This window comes from Colias eurytheme, chromosome 32, assembly GCF_061535395.1.
Source record: "Colias eurytheme isolate Ceu_HAF_F1 chromosome 32, ilColEury1 Martin Lab GWU primary, whole genome shotgun sequence".
Classification (NCBI taxonomy): Eukaryota; Metazoa; Arthropoda; class Insecta; order Lepidoptera; family Pieridae; genus Colias; species Colias eurytheme.
In genome coordinates this window covers 1562901-1586722 of record NC_143011.1, presented here as the reverse complement: position 1 = coordinate 1586722, position 23822 = coordinate 1562901, and the positions used below count along the sequence as shown (strand labels likewise).

Below are 23822 nucleotides of genomic sequence, written 5' to 3'. Positions count from 1 at the left end.
AATATACTGAAATAAAGGCACTAACTCACCACCTGTAATGTAACGTTACAAAGTCGAGCATTACATAGGCAAGCTAGGAAAAACTGTCATCACAAAATCGAACCTGAAATGTTAGATTATAGATTGTGAGGAAGCACCTTATTCAAAAAGAATGTACTTGAACTATCTGTAGGTACTTACTAATAATTGTGTAGAGATAAAAATATTATACATAGCAAAAGTAGTTTATGATAATAAGTAGTTAATTTAATACTGTTCACTGATGATATTATTTTAAATTTAAGAGTTTAGTTTGGGCATATAATATGTAATTGTAATAATTATTTAAATTTTTTCTGGTTATTATTGTATCGTTATTATTTGGTTACTTATTTTTAGTTTTACAATTTTTAGATTATTAGAAGATTTAGATTATGTTTAGATTATAAATATAATGATTATCTTGTGTACTGAACCTTTCTATTTTTGTGGTGTGATTGTGTGATGCAATAAACATGTCTATGTATAAGTCAATGTGTACTGAAACCTTAGGTATGTACCTTCTACCTTCATATTTCACTTGTGTAAATTAATTCAATTTTTTATATCAGATATTTCAAATATTAGTAACTATATTACTTAGTAAAAAAAATGAAATATTTTCAAATAAAACAATTTTAAAAATGTGAATGAGAAAAATGTCACAATATAGAATGTGAATAATAATTAATCAGATTTTGAATACTTAATGTCAAAAATAATGAATTTGGAATTAAAATAATGATAACACAAACAATTAAATAAAATAAATGTTATTTATTTTCTAAACAATTTTTTAATACATTGGTTAGTTCGCGCAGCGCCTGAGCCAGAGTCTCTGTAAGGGCTAGTTGTCTGCGCGATATATCTAACTCGTCCCTCCTAGCCTCTGCAATTATCATCATTGCATCTACCAGCTTCTGCTCCGCGTCGATCCGTCTATTTTCCATATCAACGATCCAAGACGGGTCAACTCTTTGACGAGTCCTGAGATCAGATATATTGCGGCTCCTAATAGAGCTCCTGGGTAGTCGCCGTGACACTGGACTATCTGTAAAGAAAAAAATATTATAATTACAACTAAATAATTTAAAGCATTCGTATTTCAACTTTCAGTTCATAGGAAGCACCACCAGCTTTCAAGTAAAAAAAAAGAAAAATTAAAATTTGTTCAACCAGTCGATAGTTCTGACTTCTGACATCAAAAATATTAAAAAATAAAAGTGACAATTAGAACTATATCTGACCAGCATTTGATCTAGGACCCCGCGTCCTGTTAGGGTCAGCAGAAGCCGGTGCCTGCACTCTATCTGAAACTAATAAGATAGGATATTTTGAAGCAACAGTATGTTTGCAATTTTGAAATATTTGAATCATTTGTCAGGTTTAAAACAATATAATATATAATAAATATTATACATGCGAAAGTAACTCTGTCTGTCTGTCTGTTACGCAATCACGCCTTAACTACTAAACCAATTTGCATTAAATTTGGTATAGAGATATTTTGATACCCGAGAAAAGACATAGGCTACTTTTTACCCCGGGACATAGGATAGGTTTTATTCCGGAAATCCCACGGGAACAGGAACTATGCGGGTTTTTCTTTGACTGCGCGGGCGATGCCGCGGGTGGAAAGCTAGTTCAATATAAATCTCTATGTAAATACCAAATTTTACCTAAATTGTTAAGAGTTACATATAATAACAACTGATTGTTTATGTAGGTATGTTTTTCTTATATTATTTATGTAATGTAGATAGTATAAGCTCAACTAACTAACTTTACCAGTATTTCCTCTCGTTGATGGTGATATTGGCGTTGTGGTCTGCCCAATATCTATGAGCCGTTCACTGGCTGGTGGTGGTGGAGAAGACTCTAAAATTGAAAGGGTTTTGGATAAATTATATACTTAAGTAACAGATTTTTTTTCACTCCGAAGTTGGTTAAAATAAATGTCTGTTTACCTATGGTTATCTCTACACATTCAGTTGCTATATCCTCATAGATGGCCGAGGAGGTACTTGGTGTTGGTATAGGCTGCAATGCAAAAATATGATTATAATCATTACATATTAATTTCAAGGATAAAAGACTATTTTTTTTCTCTTACAAATGCTGGCACTCTATGCTGAGTATCTCCATATGCAGCACCCTCTCCAATAATGGCCAACACCTTTTTATCAATTTCTGATAAGTCGTCTTTACAAGCCGGCCCACCACCAGTGCCAGAAGCTGCCCGTCTTTGGGCTGATGCCCTCGCCTTTACCTTATGCTTCAGGTCAGCCCAATACTGTAAGCATAATGCATGCAAGCTTATTTAAATTTATTTGTTTGAAACCCACAGCTCTTAATATATATATGTTACGGCTAAAGGTAGGTGAGAACATAAACTTAAGATTAGCCGGCTAAACTTAGGTTTATTTTCGACGAGGTGTTAATGTTAGTTTGTTCTATCTTTAGCCGGCTAAACTTAAGTGTAACCGCAGGCCCGTGGCTAAAAATGTCGGGGTGGGTAGATTTGGTTACTATAATACATGTAAGGAACAGGGCGAGTGTTTTCTGGCACTTCGCCGGCTGCTGCCGCAGCACGCTCGCTGCGCTCGCTCGGCTCGTGCGGGTCTTAAGAGTTCTAACCTAACCTAACCTAGCCACCAGCTTTCTGCCCTGAGTCGGGGTGGGTAGATTTGGTTACTATAATACATGTAAGGAACAGGGCGAGTGTTTTCTGGCACTGTGCGGGCCCCTCAAGCCCTCCACCGGCCCGGCGCTAACCAAATCTACCCACCCCGACATTTTTAGCCACGGGCCTGCGGTTACACTTAAGTTTAGCCGGCTAAAGATAGAACAAACTAACATTAACACCTCGTCGAAAATAAACCTAAGTTTAGCCGGCTAATCTTAAGTTTATGTTCTCACCTACCTTTAGCCGTGACATATATATATATATATATATAGTTATATATATATTATATATAAGTAGTTTATATAAACTTTTTTTTAACCTTTTATAAACTATAATTTTATGCATCAATATGGAATTGATGTACTAAAAATGCAAGTAGGCAGCTGGTATAGACAGCTATTTAGTATTTCTATTTTCTGTGGTGTAAAAATACACACATGGCGGTGTGAAATCAAGTGATGTGTTAGAAATATGAGCAAAAAGGATTCAAATTGTATAGAAATAGCAAATAAATAATTATTTATCAAATATACTTACACGTTTCCAGCGATATCCAGATTTTGAGGCACCACTGCCATGGGCGTTTAATTTGGAAGCTAGTTCTTCCCACTGGCGATCGACTGTTTCTTTCGATCGTGGACCCAAACCAACGCCTTTGGCCAGAGCCTGATGCTCCATTAAATAATTAAGGAGGTCCTCTAATTGAGACTTGGAAACTCGGTGTTCCATTTTTTTCAACTGAAAAATTCACAATATTTTGTGAGTAAATAAGTAACGTTTAATGCATATATTGTAACTAGCGCCTTCATAAACAAAGAGTTAGACTTACCTACTTGTGCAAAATTACGAAAATTGTAACACTAATATTCACCGCTGAGCACAAACCACGACAAATCACATTCACGAACCTACTGAATACCTTTCCCATATCCCAGTAATAATATATTACGTTGTTTATGTGACAAGACCCACTTACAAGGGTTATCGCAAAAAAAATCCCTGGAGTGGTCATGCTGGGATCCATCCACTTCACAAGTTTCTTAATCCATCAGTCCTCGGAATCACAGACACAATAGAAAATCTATTGTGTCGCGCCCCGATCGGGCCTTACGGTGGTCAATGGGTTAATCTTAACTTTCATATTAGTTTTTTGCTAACGCAGATCACAGATGTGACGCAGTTATGAATATGAGAGCGAGTATTGTTTAATGTTTAACAAACATACGTAGTACCACCAGTTGCCACCTGATTGTGAGTGGCGCTGCTTTCCATACAAAATCAAGTGCATCGGTCGCAGGAAGCAGATGTTGTGCGACAGCGGCGCAACAGCTTACATAATACGAAATTTTTTGACGTTTCGCGACCAGTCGCAAACCTGTCGCGTTGCTGTTGCGCGTCGCTTGCTATCTGCTAATTTTTAGCTAATAAGGCTGCGGATCTTCCACTACTAGGAACTGTTAACCTTTTCTTTGCTAGTGTTTAATTTAAATGTGTAACGTAACGGTTATTAAAAGTGATTGTATTTAAAGTGATTGTATTAAAATGACTGTATTGTAAAACTGACATGATTAAAAAGAGCAACTATAGAGTTTCTTGCCGGTTCTTCTCTGTAGATACTGCTTTCCGAATCGGTGGTAAATAAAGAAATGATTGAGTTTGAGGTGTTTCTTTGCTCGATTACCCAACGCAACGCCCACAGCTTGAAAATAGATTCACAATCTACATCTTGCTCCGACATCAGAATTGGGATCAAATCGAGCAAATGAGAAAACACGTGACGATAACCTCGATACGATATACGATAACCTGATTAAAAGTCAAAGCGCCGCAACCACGTGGCACTTCGATCCAGTTTCAACGGGAACAGCAAGAAGTCGGAAGCGAGCATCATCGTATCATCGAGAGCAGCGCCGTGTCATGTCGTGCACCGTGCCATCGCGTCGAGCATCCGGCTTCGAGCATCATGCGTCGAGCGTCGAGCATCATGCGTCGAGCGTCATGCGTTGCGCCATGTGGTGCATTACGCATCCATACTGAGCGCCGCGGCACCAAGCTGGGCTCCGCGACACCACGCCAGGTGTTGCACATCCACGCCAGGCACCGCAATACCACGCCGGGCGTCGCGCTACCATCACTACCATCAACACGTCGAGCCTGAGATCACCGGAACCAGAGCGACGTGTCGACGTGTCGTGCAACTATCCTTCAATCTCATACAAAACCGGTCAGTAGATAACATTCCACTTTGAGTGTACAGTAAGATAAAGAAAGTAGGTTTTCAAAATGTAGTAACTTCAAGCAACTTATTCGAAAGAAAAAGAAATTTATTGCCAAAAACATTAGTTACAAAATTTATTTTAAAATTAATTGAGGAAAATGGTCACAGCCTCGGCAAAATGCTGCACAAAAACATCGCTAATTTACAGGCTGTACCGAATGTAATGATTACAGATTTTGTTAAAAGTTGTAACCTACAAGACCAGTGTATAGTTTAATCTTATTGCATTACATTTAACTCAACTTATTTACGCAGTGATAAATTAACAGTACCTATTTCACTTATTCAGGGACGGGTTTACATTAGTAGGTAATTCACGTAATTTTAAAAAATACTTTGTGGCGTAAGCACTGCCATCAAGATAAATTAAGTAACGAATTGCTTTAATGTTTGTTATTTTGTGAGCTAACACTAACAAAGAAAGCACATTAATTGGTACACTGCATCCAGATCCTTCAATCGAACGTAAACAATAAACATTCACTTGTCCGTGTATCAGAACAAAAACAGTATGCGAATTACTTTCAAATTAGTTTCTTAACTACCCGCGTTAGTTTCTTGACTACCCGCATTAATTTCTTAAACTACCTGCGTTGGTTTTTTAGGCTATAACCCTTGACAAATAGCAATTAATTGCTACACAAAGACAGCCTTATTGCTATTCGATTAAAAACGAAAAGTAATGCCTTAACTAGTGCATTTGAGGTTTAAAAAAAAACTTTTCGTAGGTTTTATTTAAGGTGATATTTGAGGTAATTTCTTAAAATAAAGTTGTGAACAATTCACAGTATACAGTTTTACGATATGAAGTTTTATGAAATGTTGCAGATTTAGTTTTATCGAATAAAAGGTAAATCGAGGCATTTAGTTTTGAATTTTTACAGAGAATTTATTGGGTCCTTATTTAGGCAGTTCATAATACAATGTCACAGATAATTAGCGTGTGTTCAAATAAACATCTAGCGTAAGATAAATCTTTGGAATCTACATTTGGTTTTAGTACATTAGATTGCTTTAAAATTAAGAACTATCCCATCAACGTTAGGGTACGTTAAATGTTAAGATATTAAGACTTTAAAAAAAAAAACTGGAAATAATCTTAAGGTTAATAGCGCCTTTACAGTTTACATACTGTCGTCAGATAATGTCTGTTTAATTGAATAGAGAAAAGAAAAACCCATCCAGGTTTTCTGAAAGTTTTTGAAGTGAAACTTCTTTATCGGGGTTGGACAAAAATTTAGTGTAACATTTTTGCGTTACGCCGTAAGCGTGACATTTTTGCGTTACGCCGTACGCGTGACATTTTTGCGTTACGCCATACTCGTGACATTTTTAAGGTCATAAAGAAGTTTCACTTCTTACGTGTGTACTCTAGTACACGCATACATTTTTTTTCTTATCCCTATCAATTATTTTTTGAAAAAATAAGGTCAAAAAGAAGTTTCATTTCTTACGTGTGTACACGTACGCGTAGCACACGCACACATTTTTTTTGGTTTTTAGCTTCAAATAAGTCCTAAACGTGGAGTATTCGATAGTACCTAATCGATTTACATTGTGTGCATTTAATGTAATTTCTTGATAATAGTTTTTGTGACTAGCTGCAGTTTGACATCAACTGAATACATCAATTAGGTAGTTGTACAGTAGTTGTTGAGTAGTTCATTCTTATTACGTTGAAACTAAAATTTAGCTCAGCCCTTTTGCCGTTCGATATTAGATTCACAGATGCTGCTTATAGCTGCTTATAGTATACACTTATTAATTGTTTTAAGTTGAGTTTTCAAAAGTAAACATAACGTTAAGGAATTTAGCCATATGCAAATTTGCCGATAAAAAAAAGTTTTGAAGGGTTTCTCGCGATTTTTTTTTGTAGGCAGATATTATGTTATCACATGATTACTTTAAATTCAAGTTGGTAAATATTCAGTTGAGAATAAGCTTTCACCACTTTTTGAGTGTTTTCTGCGGTTCAGTTACGAATTATTCGTTTTAAACTTTTTAAGATGTTATTTTTGTGCTGTATTTTTTTTGTCAATGATCATAATTATTAACAACAAAATAAAACTGCTGTTAACATTTGAGCAAGCTGCACAGGCTAGCACAATGATAGATTTGGGAGGTATAGTTCAGTAGAGTTCTAGTTGAGTAGAGTTGTAGCATACTGATAGTTGTGTTGTCTCGTACGTTGTGAAGTAAATGTGTGTTGCGTGAAATAATATTGTGATGGTAATGTAGTTCATCGAAGGATTGTGGTGTTCTATCTGGCATGAGGTCCAGGATAGTAGATGTGTGTTCTGACCGGTCAGGAGGACCGCGGCAGTATGGTAACCCTGTAAGGTCAGTGTGGGCCGAGGCAGGATGGTAGTTATTTTGGTATCCCGAGATGAATTACCGTAGTAATGTAGTGTGAGAAATGGCGTACGGGGACGCATGATTGTCAGTATGGCTGTATAGAAGATACCTAGAGTTTTAATATTCGGTTGGATGAGTAATATTCAGTTCAGATAAGATTTCTCTTTTTTTTTAACTGTTGAGCTATTGAAATACTAAACACCAATAATCACTTTGAAAAGACAGATGTTGTTTATACAATGTTCGGGTAACTTCACTTTGTTAATATACTGAGGATGCCTGAGGGCCAAGTACCACTTGAAGTTGATTAATGTTTGAAACTTGAATTTGAGTTGAGTGATAGCGGTGAATCTTAGTTCGATTGGTCAGAGTGTGCCAGTAGTCATTTCGTAGCCGTAGTCCGTTGAAGTCGGTGTCTGCTATAAGGGGTTATGGCTGCTTATAGTAAACCGTGGATGCGCGGTATTACCGTAGTCCGTTGAAGCCGGCGTCTGCTATTAGGAGTACAGATAGCTGCTTATAGTAAACCGTGGATGCGCGGTGCGCGGGTGACGCTGGCGGAGGTTGGGTCTTGGAGAGACCATTGGAATATGGGAGTCCGTGGGACTCGGCATTCGGAGGAATGCGTGTGGAACAAACATGAGGTTTGTTGTGGGGCTTAGTGAAAAGCCAGAGTTTGCATTCGGAGGAATGCGTGTGTGTTGTTGGGCTTAGTGAAAAGCCAGAGTTGGCATTCGGTGGAATGCGTGTGTGATGATGGGCTTAGTGAAATCACATATGGCATTCGCGGCCTCAATGTATACCACCATGACATTGTGGCGTTGCCACTTTTATTATCTATATTTTATTATCTGTGGCGTTCCGAAACGGAACGCACTTGATCGAATTTTAAATTGATTCGACGATAGTGAAAATGATTCACTAGGACAATAGTTAACCCTTAAATTGTCACCCCTAGATAACTTGTGTGTATAATGTCCAAATTTGGAGGATGTGTTGGAATTAGGATAGAAAAGAGGAAAATGAAAAAAAAATTTTAAAATTTTAATTTTTTCTATTGTTTTCACTATGTCACATAAAAAGGACATTGCCAATTATATGTACATGTTCGAACCGTCACATATAACGGACATTGCACATTATTCCTGCAACCGTGGTACATATATACAATGCACATTTTCAACTCTGTAATTCAAAATTATTATCAAATTATAATTATGGACGATCTAGTACAAGCTTTTCAAACATCTGTCTTAAAATATTGGTTAAAACTTTAACGATATCGTTAAAAATAATGGATTTTAAAAAAACGACACTATCAAAAGTCACAGCATAAGAATATGCTAAGAATTGGAATAGAAATAGTATTACATAGCCTGAGAACTTATTCTAATACACCAAGAAAGTCCTCTTCCCATTCACTAAATTGTACAGATTGTAATGTGTTTGCTTCATCGTATGCAAAGAAGTCGTATACCATGCCTGAAGTACCAAAACAAACAGGAAATTTAAATCGCTTTTCTTTGGATTCTTTGGCATATTATATATCCATTTGCTGCCAGTTTTTTAATTTGTAAGGTATTATTATTTAAATTTTCAAATATTGGGTGGTATTTCTGGTAAGTAACATGATGCTGTGGCTGAAGAACTACTGAGAAGTAGGGAAGATTCATCTCGCACCGCATGTAATGGCTGTAATTCTACAGCAATAATATTTTGTTGATGGTAAAAATTCTGACTTTTTGGGTCTTCATTGTGTCTCAAATCAATATGTCGTATAATTCCGGAGGTATAGTGCTGGGAATAAATGATTGACACTGTTATCATAGTGAAATCACTCCCGTAGGTCAACATTTCCTTCGAAATCGTCATCTCAACTCAACGCCAGACTCTTCAGCTTCCGCCAGAGGTAGTGAGGGAATTTTTTATTGAGTGCCAAGTCATGCTCCTGTAAAATATAATAAAAATAGAGAAAAATATATCAAAATGATGATGTTGAAAATGGAGGGCCTTATTGGCAACGTCCGTTACATAGGACATGTGAAGAATACCCTAGTGTATACTCCAAGTTGTCAACGTCCGTTTTATGGGACATCATAAACAAACTAAGATTTTTATTACAAATATTGTAAGATATGTAAAAATTATGTCAAAATACTATACTTACAATCGTATTCTAACTAATAATATAACATTATAAGCAAAATAGCCAAAATACTTACAATTATAACCAATTTTGTCAGGAGAGTCAAAAGATCCGTTTTTTGCAAATTTCAAATGGACACCATTCGCGACTGTACTTCGCTTCGCTAACGAAACCTGCATATACGCGAAGGACATAGCTAGTACCTTCCTAATATACCAATTGGCAATGCCAAGGTCTACTGTAACAGAGCCAGCATGTGTATAAATACTATGTCCTTTAAAACGGACGAAATCAATTTAAGGGTTAATACGCAAAACGCAATACGCAGTTGATACGTATTTAATACCAATACTCAATGATTGTCTCCTGCTAACCTGTACAGACTAGACTCATTGTGGTGACTGGTGAAACATTGTATAGCATTAACAACATAGTACTGTATTATTGAAAGATCGATTAAAGGTTTATTTTACAATCTACGACTTTCATTATACATGGGTAACAAAACCCCATAACATATTCGGTTTTACTCCGGACAACATCTTCAGCCACCCAATCCCTTTGCTTGAAGTCCAAATCCAGCGGAGGACAATAATCGTCATTTACTAAAATTGAAGGTTTTTCGTCCTAGTATAAAAGTTGTCTGGATCCCATTTTATACTCAATCTATAGTATAATACTATAGATATCATGTGAAACGTGACTTGGAAAAAAATCATTCAAATAAATCACAAAATAAAAATTTGAAACAATTTTAAAAGTTACGAAAAGCCCAATTATACGTCAAAATGACGCACAACATCCTCTTTACAACCAAATGGCGGAATTTACATGGATGAGCCAACTATGTACTGCTAGGTCTCGACGGCTAATAAGTTGGTTCTGGATTTTGCAGCGATTCGATGGTAAATATAGAAGAGTTCATACGTCAAATTTACGTAGATTGGACTTCTAGGGTTAAATGCATAAATACCTAAATGATGTTTTGTTTTTATTATCTAATAACGATAAAAAAAACCCGTTGATTTCATTCGTTTTTCAAGCTACGTGCATAGTGTTTCCACTAAAAAGCCTCAATTGAGTCATAAAGTACACAAATTTCAAGCATAATAAGTCACATCATTTCTATAAAACCAAAACTGGCAATAATATAAGTCGTGTTGTGCGATTATGAACATAGTGCATAAGGGCATAAGTCGTTATATTGCAAAGAGTAAAAAAAAAATTATGTGAATACATTGAGTTATTCCATGAAGTACTCGTTCATAAGGCCACAACTACAAAAAAACACGAAAAAAGTATATTTCTGGGGTTGTTACAACATGTGTTCATATGTAAAAATATAGTCTAACATCATATCTTACACATACAAGCTTAAAATTTTGAATTAATAAAGATTTAGTATTGATATATAGTTTTTTGTCTCTCCTGAAAAGTGCTGTTTTTGAGTTATTCCCTTATTCACTGGAGGCACAGAATATATGGACGCCAATGTGAATTTGAATACATAAGTAATTACTTATTTCTTTATTTGAAAGAGTAAGGTGTGCAGATAGTATACCTACCAATAAATCACACAAATTTTTATATTATATAATATATTAACAATCCCAGATGAAAAGTTAATCAAATAAGAACCAAAAAGTAAATTAGATTTAGATACATTTATTTCAAAGGATTTACAATTCACTTCTAACGTTTTAGAATAATATTATAAACTTGTACACCTTGACAAAAAGTAAAAAATTGCGGGTGAGTTTATTTGAAAGAGTAGTAAAGAGTATTCCGATGTAAATGTCTCGTTAAATAGTACGTGGTTAGAATTCTGGAAGTAGGATCAGAAATTTAAAGGAAAATGGTATGGAAATATTCAAGAAGATTTACAGAGAAGACCTTGGTATGATGAGCTGGATGTAACTAGTCGTGAGTTTATCATCACAATCAACAGATTAAGATTTGGCCACAATAAACCAATAAATCACTTCACACCTTGCAAGACTGAACATAATTAATAGCAATATATGCACTTTCTGTAATGAGAAGATCGGCGATATGAAATTATTATGAACCATCAACCTTATTATTTTCTTTGTTTTCATAATCTTCAACAGTCAACTGTTAAAACCATGCCAAACGCCCAAACAGCCAAAATACGCAAGTCGCAACTTGTAGGTACGCAACATTGATTTGAATTTTGACGTCTATCAAATTTATCTTCGAAGAGAGGTAACCTGCTTAGAAAGTGAAACATCGATTATAGTGAATTAATCGATACTGACTAGAAACATGTGTCGCTCGAACTTGATACACATGTCAATTTTAAAATTCATCAAGCGAATCCCTTTTAAAGTAGTATACTTTCTTTCGTAAATTTAAGGAGCAAAAAAAGGGCAAGTATAATAAAAAAACACAACGCATTTATTATTATGATGATTTTTATTCACTGCATTCGATTACTGATGTCAGATTTCGATTTCTAGAGTAACGTCTCGGGCAGTGTTGCCAATTTGGCATAATTTATGCTAAATTTAGCATATTTTTACATTGTTTAGCATTTTTATTTGTTGTCTAGCATATAGCTTATTTTTTAGCATATAAAATATTATAATATAATAAAAGTTAAACCATATGAAACCAACTACAGTTTTGCTACCTTGCATACGTAAATTTAGTCGACATTTCATGGACATGCACAACTTCCACCTTGGAATTCTGGAATGAAGTAATGGATTATAAAGACGCAGCTGGTAATAACCCTTTTGCAGATTTATCACAGCTGGCAATATCATTATTATCACTACCACATTCCAACGCGGAAATAGAACGTGTTTTTAGCCAAATGAATGTCGTCAAAACTAAGCTTCGCAACCGTTTATCGGTAAAAACTTTAAATGCCATTTTATACATAAGATTCGACCTAAAGAGGGCAGGAAAATGCTGCTACTCTTACACAGTTCCGGATAATGTACTGCGCTCTATAGGCACCAAGGAAATATAATATAGTCTTGGCAATGAGGCTTCCACGTCTACGTCAACATTATCGGCTGCGGATGAAGACCAAGATATTAATATTTTATTTGATAATAACACACTCGAATAAGAGATGTTATTATTTATGATGTCATTATTTACATATTATGTGTAAATAAATGTGTTGGATATATAAAATTTTAAGTAAAATGTCGTTTTATTTGACATTAAAAATTTTTAGCAAAATATTTAGCTTAATTATAAATCCTTTAGCAAAATTTTGGCAAAATTTTAACAGCCATTTAGCAAATTTTATGTTAGTCTTGCTGGCAACACTGGTCTCGGGCACAGAACAGTAAAAACCTCGGAGCAATTAAAACAAATAGAAGTGCTATAGTGTCATAATTATTAATATGAAAACCACTGTCGCCAAACCCACACATTTAAACCGATAGCTAAACACAAGTTTGATGCTAATTTTTGTTTTTAATCAGTGTTGCCAACGTAGGCGATTTTTCGCCATTTATGCTACTCCAGGGACAATTTTTTATACTACATATTAGGTAAATAGGCATACAGCCGGTAATCAGGCCGAATACTCTGAACACAGATAATTATATAAAGTATAGGTAAATCGATGAATTTTGTGACTGCTTGAACCAAAAACGAATCACACTGGCGAATTTTTATATGGATAAATACAATTTGTACACTTAATTAAATGTTTATTTAGTTATCTCATTTCATTTCGTGTTCACAGTTTAGGCATGACTATCATCGTAATTCTTCTTCTTCTTCTTTTTTTTTCAAATGGCAACTCCTGATCCCAGATCATCGTAATTAGAATTCTTTTAATTCACGTCTACCCTCTTCAAGAGTATTTTTTTAAACACGATAATCTCATTTAATTGTTAAATCAAACAAAACTCTATTAATTAAATATGTCGCGCTTAAGTAATGAAGAATATTTTGAGGAGGAACCAAGTAAGTTGAGACAATATTTATTTTATCAAAATAGAAGCCTGTACTGCTATTAGTATTTTTTAACCTCTTATGGCTAATTTTGCTGGAGATAATGATGATGAACCGCTGCCCTACCTCAAATTCGACTAGCTACGGCCCTGTGATGAAGTCCACTTCTATGAGGGATATCATGTGCAAAAGATACTTGTAGTTTATGTTTGAACATAAACTATTCTTTATATATAAACTAGCTACCCGCCCCGGCTTCGCACGGGTGCAATGGCGGCCGGCCGGTACCGCCGCAAACGCTACGTCCCGCAATTTTTAAAGTAAATGACAAAAGAAAGTTATTGTGGGTTATCCATAAGAGATAGACATAATATATACCATCACGGACTTTTCTGTAGACCTTTTCAATACTTAGTACATTATTTTGATAAAACTCGTAGGGTTTAGCCTGCGTTTGCAATGTAGGTAAGAGGAAAAAATGTAATTATTTACGGCATCACATTAGAAACCTCAAAAATAACAGTACTTCTCCACTATTTAATTTAATTATTATACATATACACCTTCCTCTTGAATCACTCTATCTATTAAAAAAACCGCATCAAAATCCGTTGCGTAGTTTCAAAGATTTAAGCGTACAAAGGGACATAGGGACAGAGAAAGCGACTTTGTTTTATACTATGTAGTGATTCCAATGCGATCGGAAAAATAAAGAAAAGGTATAATAACTAAATCATTGTTCATTTACTTTCAGGGTTATCTCCCTCATCAGAATCGCGAGAGCGACGCAGCAGTACTGACTCGAGTGAATCTTTACCAGAGCTAAATATTGAAGTGGTACCTAAAAGAAAAGATGACGATGACCCAGAAGAGTTTTATCAGGAGTTAGAGAAAAAAATGAAGGAAATTATATCGGCAGATCGAAGAGGGTGTGATGCCCCGAAATCTGATACTATTGACAAAGAATCAGTAGAATTAAATGCAGTAGAAAAACCCAGTAGTCCAGAGATATAATTATGATCTCCGAAGTTTATATATGTAATTATGATAATTTTACGGAATTTTAAAAGCATATAAGTAGTTTATTAAATGTTACTTCATTACATATACATAATTGTAAATAAATAGGTCACAATGGTTATTTTATTGGTATATAATTGTTTATTTAATTATTTAATAATTACCTGCTTATCCAGGAGGCTATTCGAGATAATAGCACGATGGATTATTAGTTGAATATCAACTTACCTAAACTTAATTAATTTTAAGTAATTTTATAAGTACCCTCGATAACAATACTTTTTGCAATATCACGCGACACTCCATCGTATCGCATTCAAAATTGGGAATCGGAGTGCGAGGATCTGTGGTTCATGACTGAGGTATTGTTAAATGGTAAGACAATTAAGTTAGCTATATAACGACTTATGCCCTTATGCACTATGTTCATAATCGCACAACACGACTTATATTATTGCCAGTTTTGGTTTTATAGAAATGATGTGACTTATTATGCTTGAAATTTGTGTACTTTATGACTCAATTGAGGCTTTTTAGTGGAAAAACTATGCACGTAGCTTGAAAAACGAATGAAATCAACGGGTTTTTTTATCGTTATTAGATAATAAAAACAAAACATCATTTAGGTATTTATGCATTTAACCCTAGAAGTCCAATCTACGTAAATTTGACGTATGAACTCTTCTATATTTACCATCGAATCGCTGCAAAATCCAGAATCAACTCATTAGCCGTCGAGACCTAGCAGTACATAGTTGGCTCATCCATGTAAATTCCGCCATTTGGTTGTAAAGAGGATGTTGTGCGTCATTTTGACGTATAATTGGGCTTTTCGTAACTTTTAAAATTGTTTCAAATTTTTATTTTGTGATTTATTTGAATGATTTTTTTCCAAGTCACGTTTCACATGATATCTATAGTATTATACTATAGATTGAGTATAAAATGGGATCCAGACAACTTTTATACTAGGACGAAAAACCTTCAATTTTAGTAAATGACGATTATTGTCCTCCGCTGGATTTGGACTTCAAGCAAAGGGATTGGGTGGCTGAAGATGTTGTCCGGAGTAAAACCGAATATGTTATGGGGTTTTGTTACCCATGTATAATGAAAGCCGTAGATTGTAAAATAAACCTTTAATCGATCTTTCAATAATACAGTACTATGTTGTTAATGCTATACAATGTTTCACCAGTCACCACAATGAGTCTAGTCTGTACAGGTTAGCAGGAGACAATCATTGAGTATTGGTATTAAATACGTATCAACTGCGTATTGCGTTTTGCGTATTAACTATTGTCCTAGTGAATCATTTTCACTATCGTCGAATCAATTTAAAATTCGATCAAGTGCGTTCCGTTTCGGAACGCCACAGATAATAAAATATAGATAATAAAAGTGGCAACGCCACAATGTCATGGTGGTATACATTGAGGATACAAGCACTATAAAGAGATAAGAGAAGCCCGAAAACCATATTCCTGTATGTTCAGTTAATACAGGAAAAGTTATAGGTGGTCAGTGGCGATATTTTACGGCATGATATAGAATTTTAACAATTTCTATATCATATAATATCAAAATAATGTAGATAAATGCTAATGCTTCCTTCTAGGGAAGCGCGCTCCATCATAGGCCACATCTCAGCTTACCATTAGGCGAGATCGTGGTCAAGCGCTTCCCTATCACACAATAAAAAATAAAAAAAATAAATAAATAAAATACAATGAGCCGCAAAGATTTTATGAAAAAATTAAGCACAGATTTGAAGGTGCCTTGGATGCAAATACGACTTGTGGCACGCACTTTGAAGAGACTCTACGTGACAATAGCCCAATTTTTTCAAAATATGTGGTACCAGAGTATCCATAAAATGTTTACGAAAATGCAGGACCAAAGAAGTATCGATATTGCGGATTTTTTTCCCATAAAAAAGGCAAATTACCAAAGCACAGTGGCTAAAACGCTCATAAATTGTCAAGACTGGTTATAAATACTTTTTTTTTATGCGACTATTATAGACTATAGTATTATTGTCTTGATTATTGTAGTTAGATAATTTTTTTGAAAAAAGATTAAAAACGAGTTATTTTTTAAAAACTTACCCAATTATAAGAAGAAAATATAAGTTTAACATTTTTTGTTGGCTTTTTTTAGATGATTCAATTATCGTTCTGTATTTATATAAACAAAGAGTATAATATCATTAAATGCACTTAATGTGTTAACTGTATTTTTAATATCTATTGCAAAAAATAGTTAATTTCCATAGAAATATATTAGTATCCCAAGTTAACTGATAAATACCTTTTTTTAAAAATATAAAGATTTGTTGTTGCAGATTTATTGAAAAAAACGATTTAAAAATAATAAGGAATAGTGTGTGTTGTTTCCGTGCAGTATTCAATTAATAGACCAATAGCAACACGGCATTAATGCCAAACTGTCTCATGTCGTCACTTGAACCAATGACACTAAAAGAGTTGTTCCTTTATGCTCATGAAACTGTATATAATATTATGTAGTATTTAATAAACTATAATATTATGCTTTTAAAAATATACGTGTTTGTGAAAAAGTAAATTCTAGCCTATGTTCAAATAAAAATAGTAGGTAGCGTTTATTTCCCTCTGAGTAAGTAGTGTGTATTGTGTATCAAAAGTAACATTCAATTATGTATTGTGTTAATTTTATTTATTACGGATTCAACATCAAACAACTCTACGGTAAGTATCAAGGTGCGTATTAACTATAGAGCTATTATTTATTACCTTACCTAATACCTATAGGTATGTTATAGCTAATTGCTGCTGGGCGCTGGCTGCGATTTCGTCCATGTATCTACTGAAAGGTTTCATGACATAATATGAGCACAGGGGAATAAAATAAAAATACCAGTATGTACATCCAAAAATATTTATTTCAATTATTACAAATTATCCTTAATCTAATTTTGAAAATCTAACACTGAATTAGATTCCTTACAATAATATTATTCAAATTAATAACAAAATAACGTATTTTACGGCTAAATTAATATTGAACTAATTATGTAGTTAAAACACGAAAGCGCATTACCTTGTTATACCAGCTGCATTAACCAAAAATTTTATATGATACAATATTTTCAACTGATATCGAAATGTACGAAAATAGTAATAATGTAATTGAACTGAGAACATAATATTTTAATATTCAGACAAAGCTGTATTGTTTCGATATACGTAGTTTTTATTGTAAACTGCACATATTTTCATAGAAAAATACTGTAAAACAACAGATGATGAAATTTTCAAAAAGAAAAAAAAATACAAATTTGCCGCGCAATTGACATTAATTGACAGTTTTAAAAGTTTGTACCTATAGGTAATATTAATAGAAATAATTATCGAGATTTAAATGGCTCTACACGAGATTTATTTTGTTTTTTTTATTACTATACTTCATAAAGACACAATTAACTCGTACCTACTCGTAATACGATACCTTGGAGTTGGAGCGAAAATATTGTTTGTAATAATTTGGCTAGGTAACTAATTATTGAAATGAAAATAATAATTAGAAAAATGCATTGTGAAACCGTTTTAAGCAAAAAACGTTTCGATAAACGAATTATGTTTTTGAATGAAATACAAATTATTGCATGCTTTTAAAATACAAGACTTAACTATCTACTAATGAAAGTTTTCATGCATTTTGTTCGAAACACGGTAGGTCAGCCGTGTTTTGTTACTTTAAAGGTGACATTCGAAAATGAAACAACGATTTACGGAAAAGCACAGATAGAAACGCGTTTAATCGAGATTGGGTATCTAATATTAAGATAATTGGAATACTTAATGAAAATAGGAATTGTAGAGTCAGTAATAATTCAGATTAGTTTATTGATATCATATTAGATACTTACTTAGTTCGAGTGAACGCGTTTTTACAATTCGTTCTATACAAAGTATGTTTTTAACTAAATTTTCGAATTTCATCGTGTATTTTACAATAATTTTGAATGATTTGAATGCGAAATGTACTAATATATGATCAAACGAACTTCAGAGTGAAGTTTGATCATTATTATATGAATCGTTTCATTCGAAGATATTATTTACTATGTAGTTCCCTTTTTCAATGCTAGCAACTACGCACGCCTTTAGATTTTATTTTTTATTAATTGTGGGTATTACGACCTGACAAGTATTTGCTCGCTTTGTACGATATTCGTTATTTTTAGAGTCTGTAATCTTACAAAACTTTGGGTTAGGGTGTGGTGGGTGTTAATATCTTCGAATGAAGCGATTCATATAATAATGATCGAACTACACTCTGAAGTTCGTTTGATCATATATTATATTTCATCGCTTCATTCTTCAGATATTATTCACTATGTAGATGTTAAGAGATAAAAGTTTTGTAAGAATCATTTTGGGTGCAAGTTTAGAATAAAACATATATAGATATTATTAGTTTTATTTTGTATATTAACAAAAATATAATCAAACATTATTCTTGCAAAATTGATTCTGCAAATTCGTTTTCATTAACTACATTAAGTTTATAGAACCTTGCAAAGGTTTCAGAATGTTTAGTCCAGCCAGCAGTTTTACGTATATTATCAACGCATACACCACTAGCACAAGCAGTAGATGTTGAAGCGTGTCTTGTGCTATGTGAACTAAATATTGAAATGTTGACACCACTTTCCGATAACACGTTTTTGATCCAAAGACTGATTGTTTGAGTTGTGGCGGGTTTATTAGGTTTTTTAAAAGTTAGTATTAATCTATTGTCCTCCTCATTCCTCAAATGTTTTGTGACATTGATATAATCAGAAAGTGCAGTAGCGGGACAAATACTTATATTTTCTTTAAAGTATGGAAGTATAAGAAGGGGTTGATCTCTACCCGGAGCCGAAGTTTTTATCAAGTCTGTTATGAAAATCTTAGCTCCACTGTCTGAGAAATAAATATTATTAAGATTGATAAGGGATAAAGTTTGGACCCGCTGTGCTGTACACAGCGCAAGTAAAATTACTATTTTTTTAGTCAACTGCTCCAAATTAATGTTTATATTAGGAAACCAGCTTGAGATATGGTTCAAAACTAATTGTGGGTCCCAAGAATAATTATTGTACTTAGGATTACTGGGTTTCAATTTGAATGCTCCCTTTAGGAGTCGTTTTATGCATTCATCCGACCCGATATTATTTCCTAAGATTAAAGACAAGGCAGACCTGTGCGAGTTTAAAGTACCATATGAAGCCCCTTTGTTAAACTCATTTGTTAAAAACGATATAACTGTCGCTACTGTACTTTCAAAATTGGAATATATTTATATGGAATATATAAATATTTCTATCTAGACAAAATTGCCACCATAGTTTATAAGTTACGTTATATTGCTTCTTAGTGTTACTGGAAAGCGATACCAACATTAGTTCGACAGCTTCCGATGGGATGTTTCTCCGTAAGAAGGCTTCGCGGAGAGCCTCGCTGCAGCCAGCGTAAGGTGTGAGTGCAGTGGGTGCGACAGGTGACTGAAATGAGAATGCGTTAGATTCGTATCTGCTTTAAACTTGGAACCCCTACCCTTTACGAGAAAGCTCCGCCAAATGACTTCTCATTTCTTTGCTTTTAGGGGGGGGGGGGGGGGCAATAAATGAAATGTACAGACTATACGGCTTTTAAAATATAAGTCTGGTAAGCGAACTAAACTTTGCTGGTTTAGTTCTTGCTATATCGCTATCCGTGCCTGCTTCTCGTGTTTACGGGTGAATTAAGTTTATCAATAGTCATAAATGCAATGCTATACAGAGGATATACTGCATTTAAAACATGACAAAGTCTGGTAAGCGAACTAAACTTTGCTAGTTTAGTTCTTGCTATATCGCTGTCCGTGGCTGCCTCGCGTGTTTACGGATGAATAAAGTAATGTCCTGTCTTCGCATCCACAGCTAACTGTCCTATACTGTCATAATCTTAACACAGATTCATTCGACATAGCTCCCCACGAGCTCAGTTCTTCATTTTTGCACTCGCACAACTGTGGACAACACAAGAGCAATGCCTCCATTGGTAGCAGTTACAATCAAGGGCTAGCAAGGCAGGCTAGCCATATTACGGATGTTGGAACAACCGACTATATTTAGGGCAATTTTCTTTGTACAGTGTAACGTTTAGACTGTCGTAGCATTCCTACGGAACAAAGATGGGATCAGATCTGCATCCTTAATGAAGTTTATCGAAAGGAGATACTTTCAGACGACGATAGTATTCAAAATCCACCATATTCCTGAACATAATAATGCATAGTTAAGCTTATAATCTCTCTTGCCATTATCCTGCAGCAGAATTCCTTGGCGATAATTTGTTCTCGTTAGAACGAGCGAGGTTGTTACGATAATATGAGAAATCCTGTCAGTTAGAGACCTGAACGACGCGATAGAGTACCGCTATTTCAGTAGTAGTAGCACCTAGAAGGGTGAAGGTATTCTGGAAAGCGGAACTGAAGGCCCGGTCGGCAGCACCAGCCACCTAATAGACAGTGTTCAGTGCTGCACCACTATAATCTGCAAAATGACTCTGACGGTATGAAAATGTACCTACCGTACACGAACGTACATTTTCAAAATATCAAATGATATAGTTGGAATAAAAATCCTATTTGCCTCCGTCTACCCAAAAGACATACGGAGTAGCTAGTAGTAGTTGGTTGAATTAGAATAAAGTACCTATAGTTAAAATCCTTTGTTACTGACTGGATAAATTTGGCTCTTTTCCTATCTGACGTTCATATAGCTGTTGACTGCCTAGTGTTATGCACAAACACAATTATTATAAATAAGTCAGCCCGAGGCTTTCGGTATATAAGTTCTGATGTAAATCATAATTATATTTTAAAACCGAATTGATTAAAAGTAACGTACTTGGCTGTAGTAATTGCAGTTTTGGGACACAGATAAGCTCCTTATCATTTTAGTCTCTTGAGTTCAGTATATTTGTTTCCAGTACAGAGTTTATGACCTATCAGTTTTAAATAAATAATTCATGCATTGTACTGAAAGTACTAGCCATGTTTAGATTATGATTGGTGGCGTTGGCTCTAAACATTAATAGATACCGCACGGTTTGGTTGGATGTTAAAAATCTGTATTATAATTAAAACCGTTTACCTGTTTTGATATTTTATTGCCTTATTCAAGGGGTGACCTTTTAAATTTATTTCTGACCCCAAAAGTAAGGACCAAGGTCTCTTCTTGTCCGGTTGGGTTAATACTGTGTGAGTTGAGACAGGTGGCAATTCTATGTTAAGATGGTTCAATTGTGCTTCTGCAGAGTTCTAATTGAATAAATAAAGGTTTGAGTTTGAGGTATTTTTGCCTCGTTGGGATCAGCTGTTGCTTCATTTTGTAAGTAACATCTAAATGCGTAATTGAAAGTCGTTACTGGCGCTTTCGCAGATTTACGCTAAAGATAGTGGAAATTGTAGTAACTTTAACTTTTCAAGCCCAAAAGGTTAACTAAGGTACACTTGAACCAATCTCATAAGTTCTAATACTTTTAATCATTATGATTAAAAAAATACTGTAAAACAACAGATGATGAAATTTTCAAAAAGAAAAAAAAATACAAATTTGCCGCGCAATCGACATTAATTGACAGTTCTAAAAGTTTGTACCTATAGGTAATATTAATAGAAATAATTATCGAGATTTAAATGGCTCTACACGAGATTTATTTTGTTTTTTTTTTATTACTATACTTCATAAAGACACAATTAACTCGTACCTACTCGTAATACGATACCTTGGAGTTGGAGTGAAAATATTGTTTGTAATAATTTGGCTAGGTAACTAATTATTGAAATGAAAATAATAATTAGAAAAATGCATTGTGAAACCGTTTTAAGCAAAAAACGTTTCGATAAACGTAAGTAATTTTATAAGTACCCTCGATAACAATACTTTTTGCAATATCACGCGACACTCCATCGTATCGCATTCAAAATTGGGAATCGGAGTGCGAGGATCTGTGGGTCATGACTGAGGTATTGTTAAATGGTAAGACAATTAAGTTAGCTATTTATATATAATATAACGACTTATGCCCTTATGCACTATGTTCATAATCGCACAACACGACTTATATTATTGCCAGTTTTGGTTTTATAGAAATGATGTGACTTATTATGCTTGAAATTTGTGTACTTTATGACTCAATTGAGGCTTTTTAGTGGAAAAACTATGCACGTAGCTTGAAAAACGAATGAAATCAACGGGTTTTTTTATCGTTATTAGATAATAAAAACAAAACATCATTTAGGTATTTATGCATTTAACCCTAGAAGTCCAATCTACGTAAATTTGACGTATGAACTCTTCTATATTTACCATCGAATCGCTGCAAAATCCAGAATCAACTCATTAGCCGTCGAGACCTAGCAGTACATAGTTGGCTCATCCATGTAAATTCCGCCATTTGGTTGTAAAGAGGATGTTGTGCGTCATTTTGACGTATAATTGGGCTTTTCGTAACTTTTAAAATTGTTTCAAATTTTTATTTTGTGATTTATTTGAATGATTTTTTTCCAAGTCACGTTTCACATGATATCTATAGTATTATACTATAGATTGAGTATAAAATGGGATCCAGACAACTTTAATACTAGGACGAAAAACCTTCAATTTTAGTAAATGACGATTATTGTCCTCCGCTGGATTTGGACTTCAAGCAAAGGGATTGGGTGGCTGAAGATGTTGTCCGGAGTAAAACCGAATATGTTATGGGGTTTTGTTACCCATGTATAATGAAAGTCGTAGATTGTAAAATAAACCTTTAATCGATCTTTCAATAATACAGTACTATGTTGTTAATGCTATACAATGTTTCACCAGTCACCACAATGAGTCTAGTCTGTACAGGTTAGCAGGAGACAATCATTGAGTATTGGTATTAAATACGTATCAACTGCGTATTGCGTTTTGCGTATTAACTATTGTCCTAGTGAATCATTTTCACTATCGTCGAATCAATTTAAAATTCGATCAAGTGCGTTCCGTTTCGGAACGCCACAGATAATAAAATATAGATAATAAAAGTGGCAACGCCACAATGTCATGGTGGTATACATTGAGGATACAAGCACTATAAAGAGATAAGAGAAGCCCGAAAACCATATTCCTGTATGTTCAGTTAATACAGGAAAAGTTATAGGTGGTCAGTGGCGATATTTTACGGCATGATATAGAATTTTAACAATTTCTATATCATATAATATCAAAATAATGTAGATAAATGCTAATGCTTCCTTCTAGGGAAGCGCGCTCCATCATAGGCCACATCTCAGCTTACCATTAGGCGAGATCGTGGTCAAGCGCTTCCCTA

At 34.4% G+C, this 23822-nt stretch overlaps 1 protein-coding gene across 3 annotated transcripts; it reads right to left on the bottom strand.

Annotated features, from left to right (window-relative positions):
* Positions 1 to 780: 780 nt before the first annotated feature.
* On the bottom strand, positions 781 to 3740 carry LOC149895118 (uncharacterized). Of its 3 annotated transcripts, XM_090119270.1 has the most exons (8): positions 3673 to 3705; positions 3534 to 3612; positions 3242 to 3442; positions 2132 to 2311; positions 1986 to 2058; positions 1807 to 1896; positions 1266 to 1334; positions 781 to 1069 (listed from the first exon to the last, which is right to left on the bottom strand). In XM_090119270.1, exons 3-8 carry the CDS (start codon positions 3431 to 3433, stop codon positions 792 to 794), a joined length of 882 nt encoding a protein of 293 aa, XP_089975396.1. In that variant the 5' UTR covers positions 3434 to 3442; positions 3534 to 3612; positions 3673 to 3705; the 3' UTR covers positions 781 to 791. The 3 variants fall into 3 exon arrangements, with proteins under 3 accessions (XP_089975396.1, XP_089975395.1, XP_089975397.1); XM_090119269.1 differs by having other exon boundaries at positions 3534 to 3740; XM_090119271.1 differs by having other exon boundaries at positions 3538 to 3740.
* Between the last annotated feature and the right edge of the window lie 20082 nt (positions 3741 to 23822).

Excerpts from the sequence above, each read along its gene's own strand:
- LOC149895118 (XM_090119269.1), bottom strand. The coding sequence starts at position 3,433 with ATGGAACACCGAGTTTCCAAGTCTCAATTAGAGGACCTCCTTAATTAT. Across the intron at positions 2,312-3,241 it reads CTGGATATCGCTGGAAACGT|TATTGGGCTGACCTGAAGCA; the intron begins GTAAGTATATTT and ends TTATGCTTACAG. Across the intron at positions 1,070-1,265 it reads GGGTCCTAGATCAAATGCTG|ATAGTCCAGTGTCACGGCGA; the intron begins GTCAGATATAGT and ends TTTTCTTTACAG.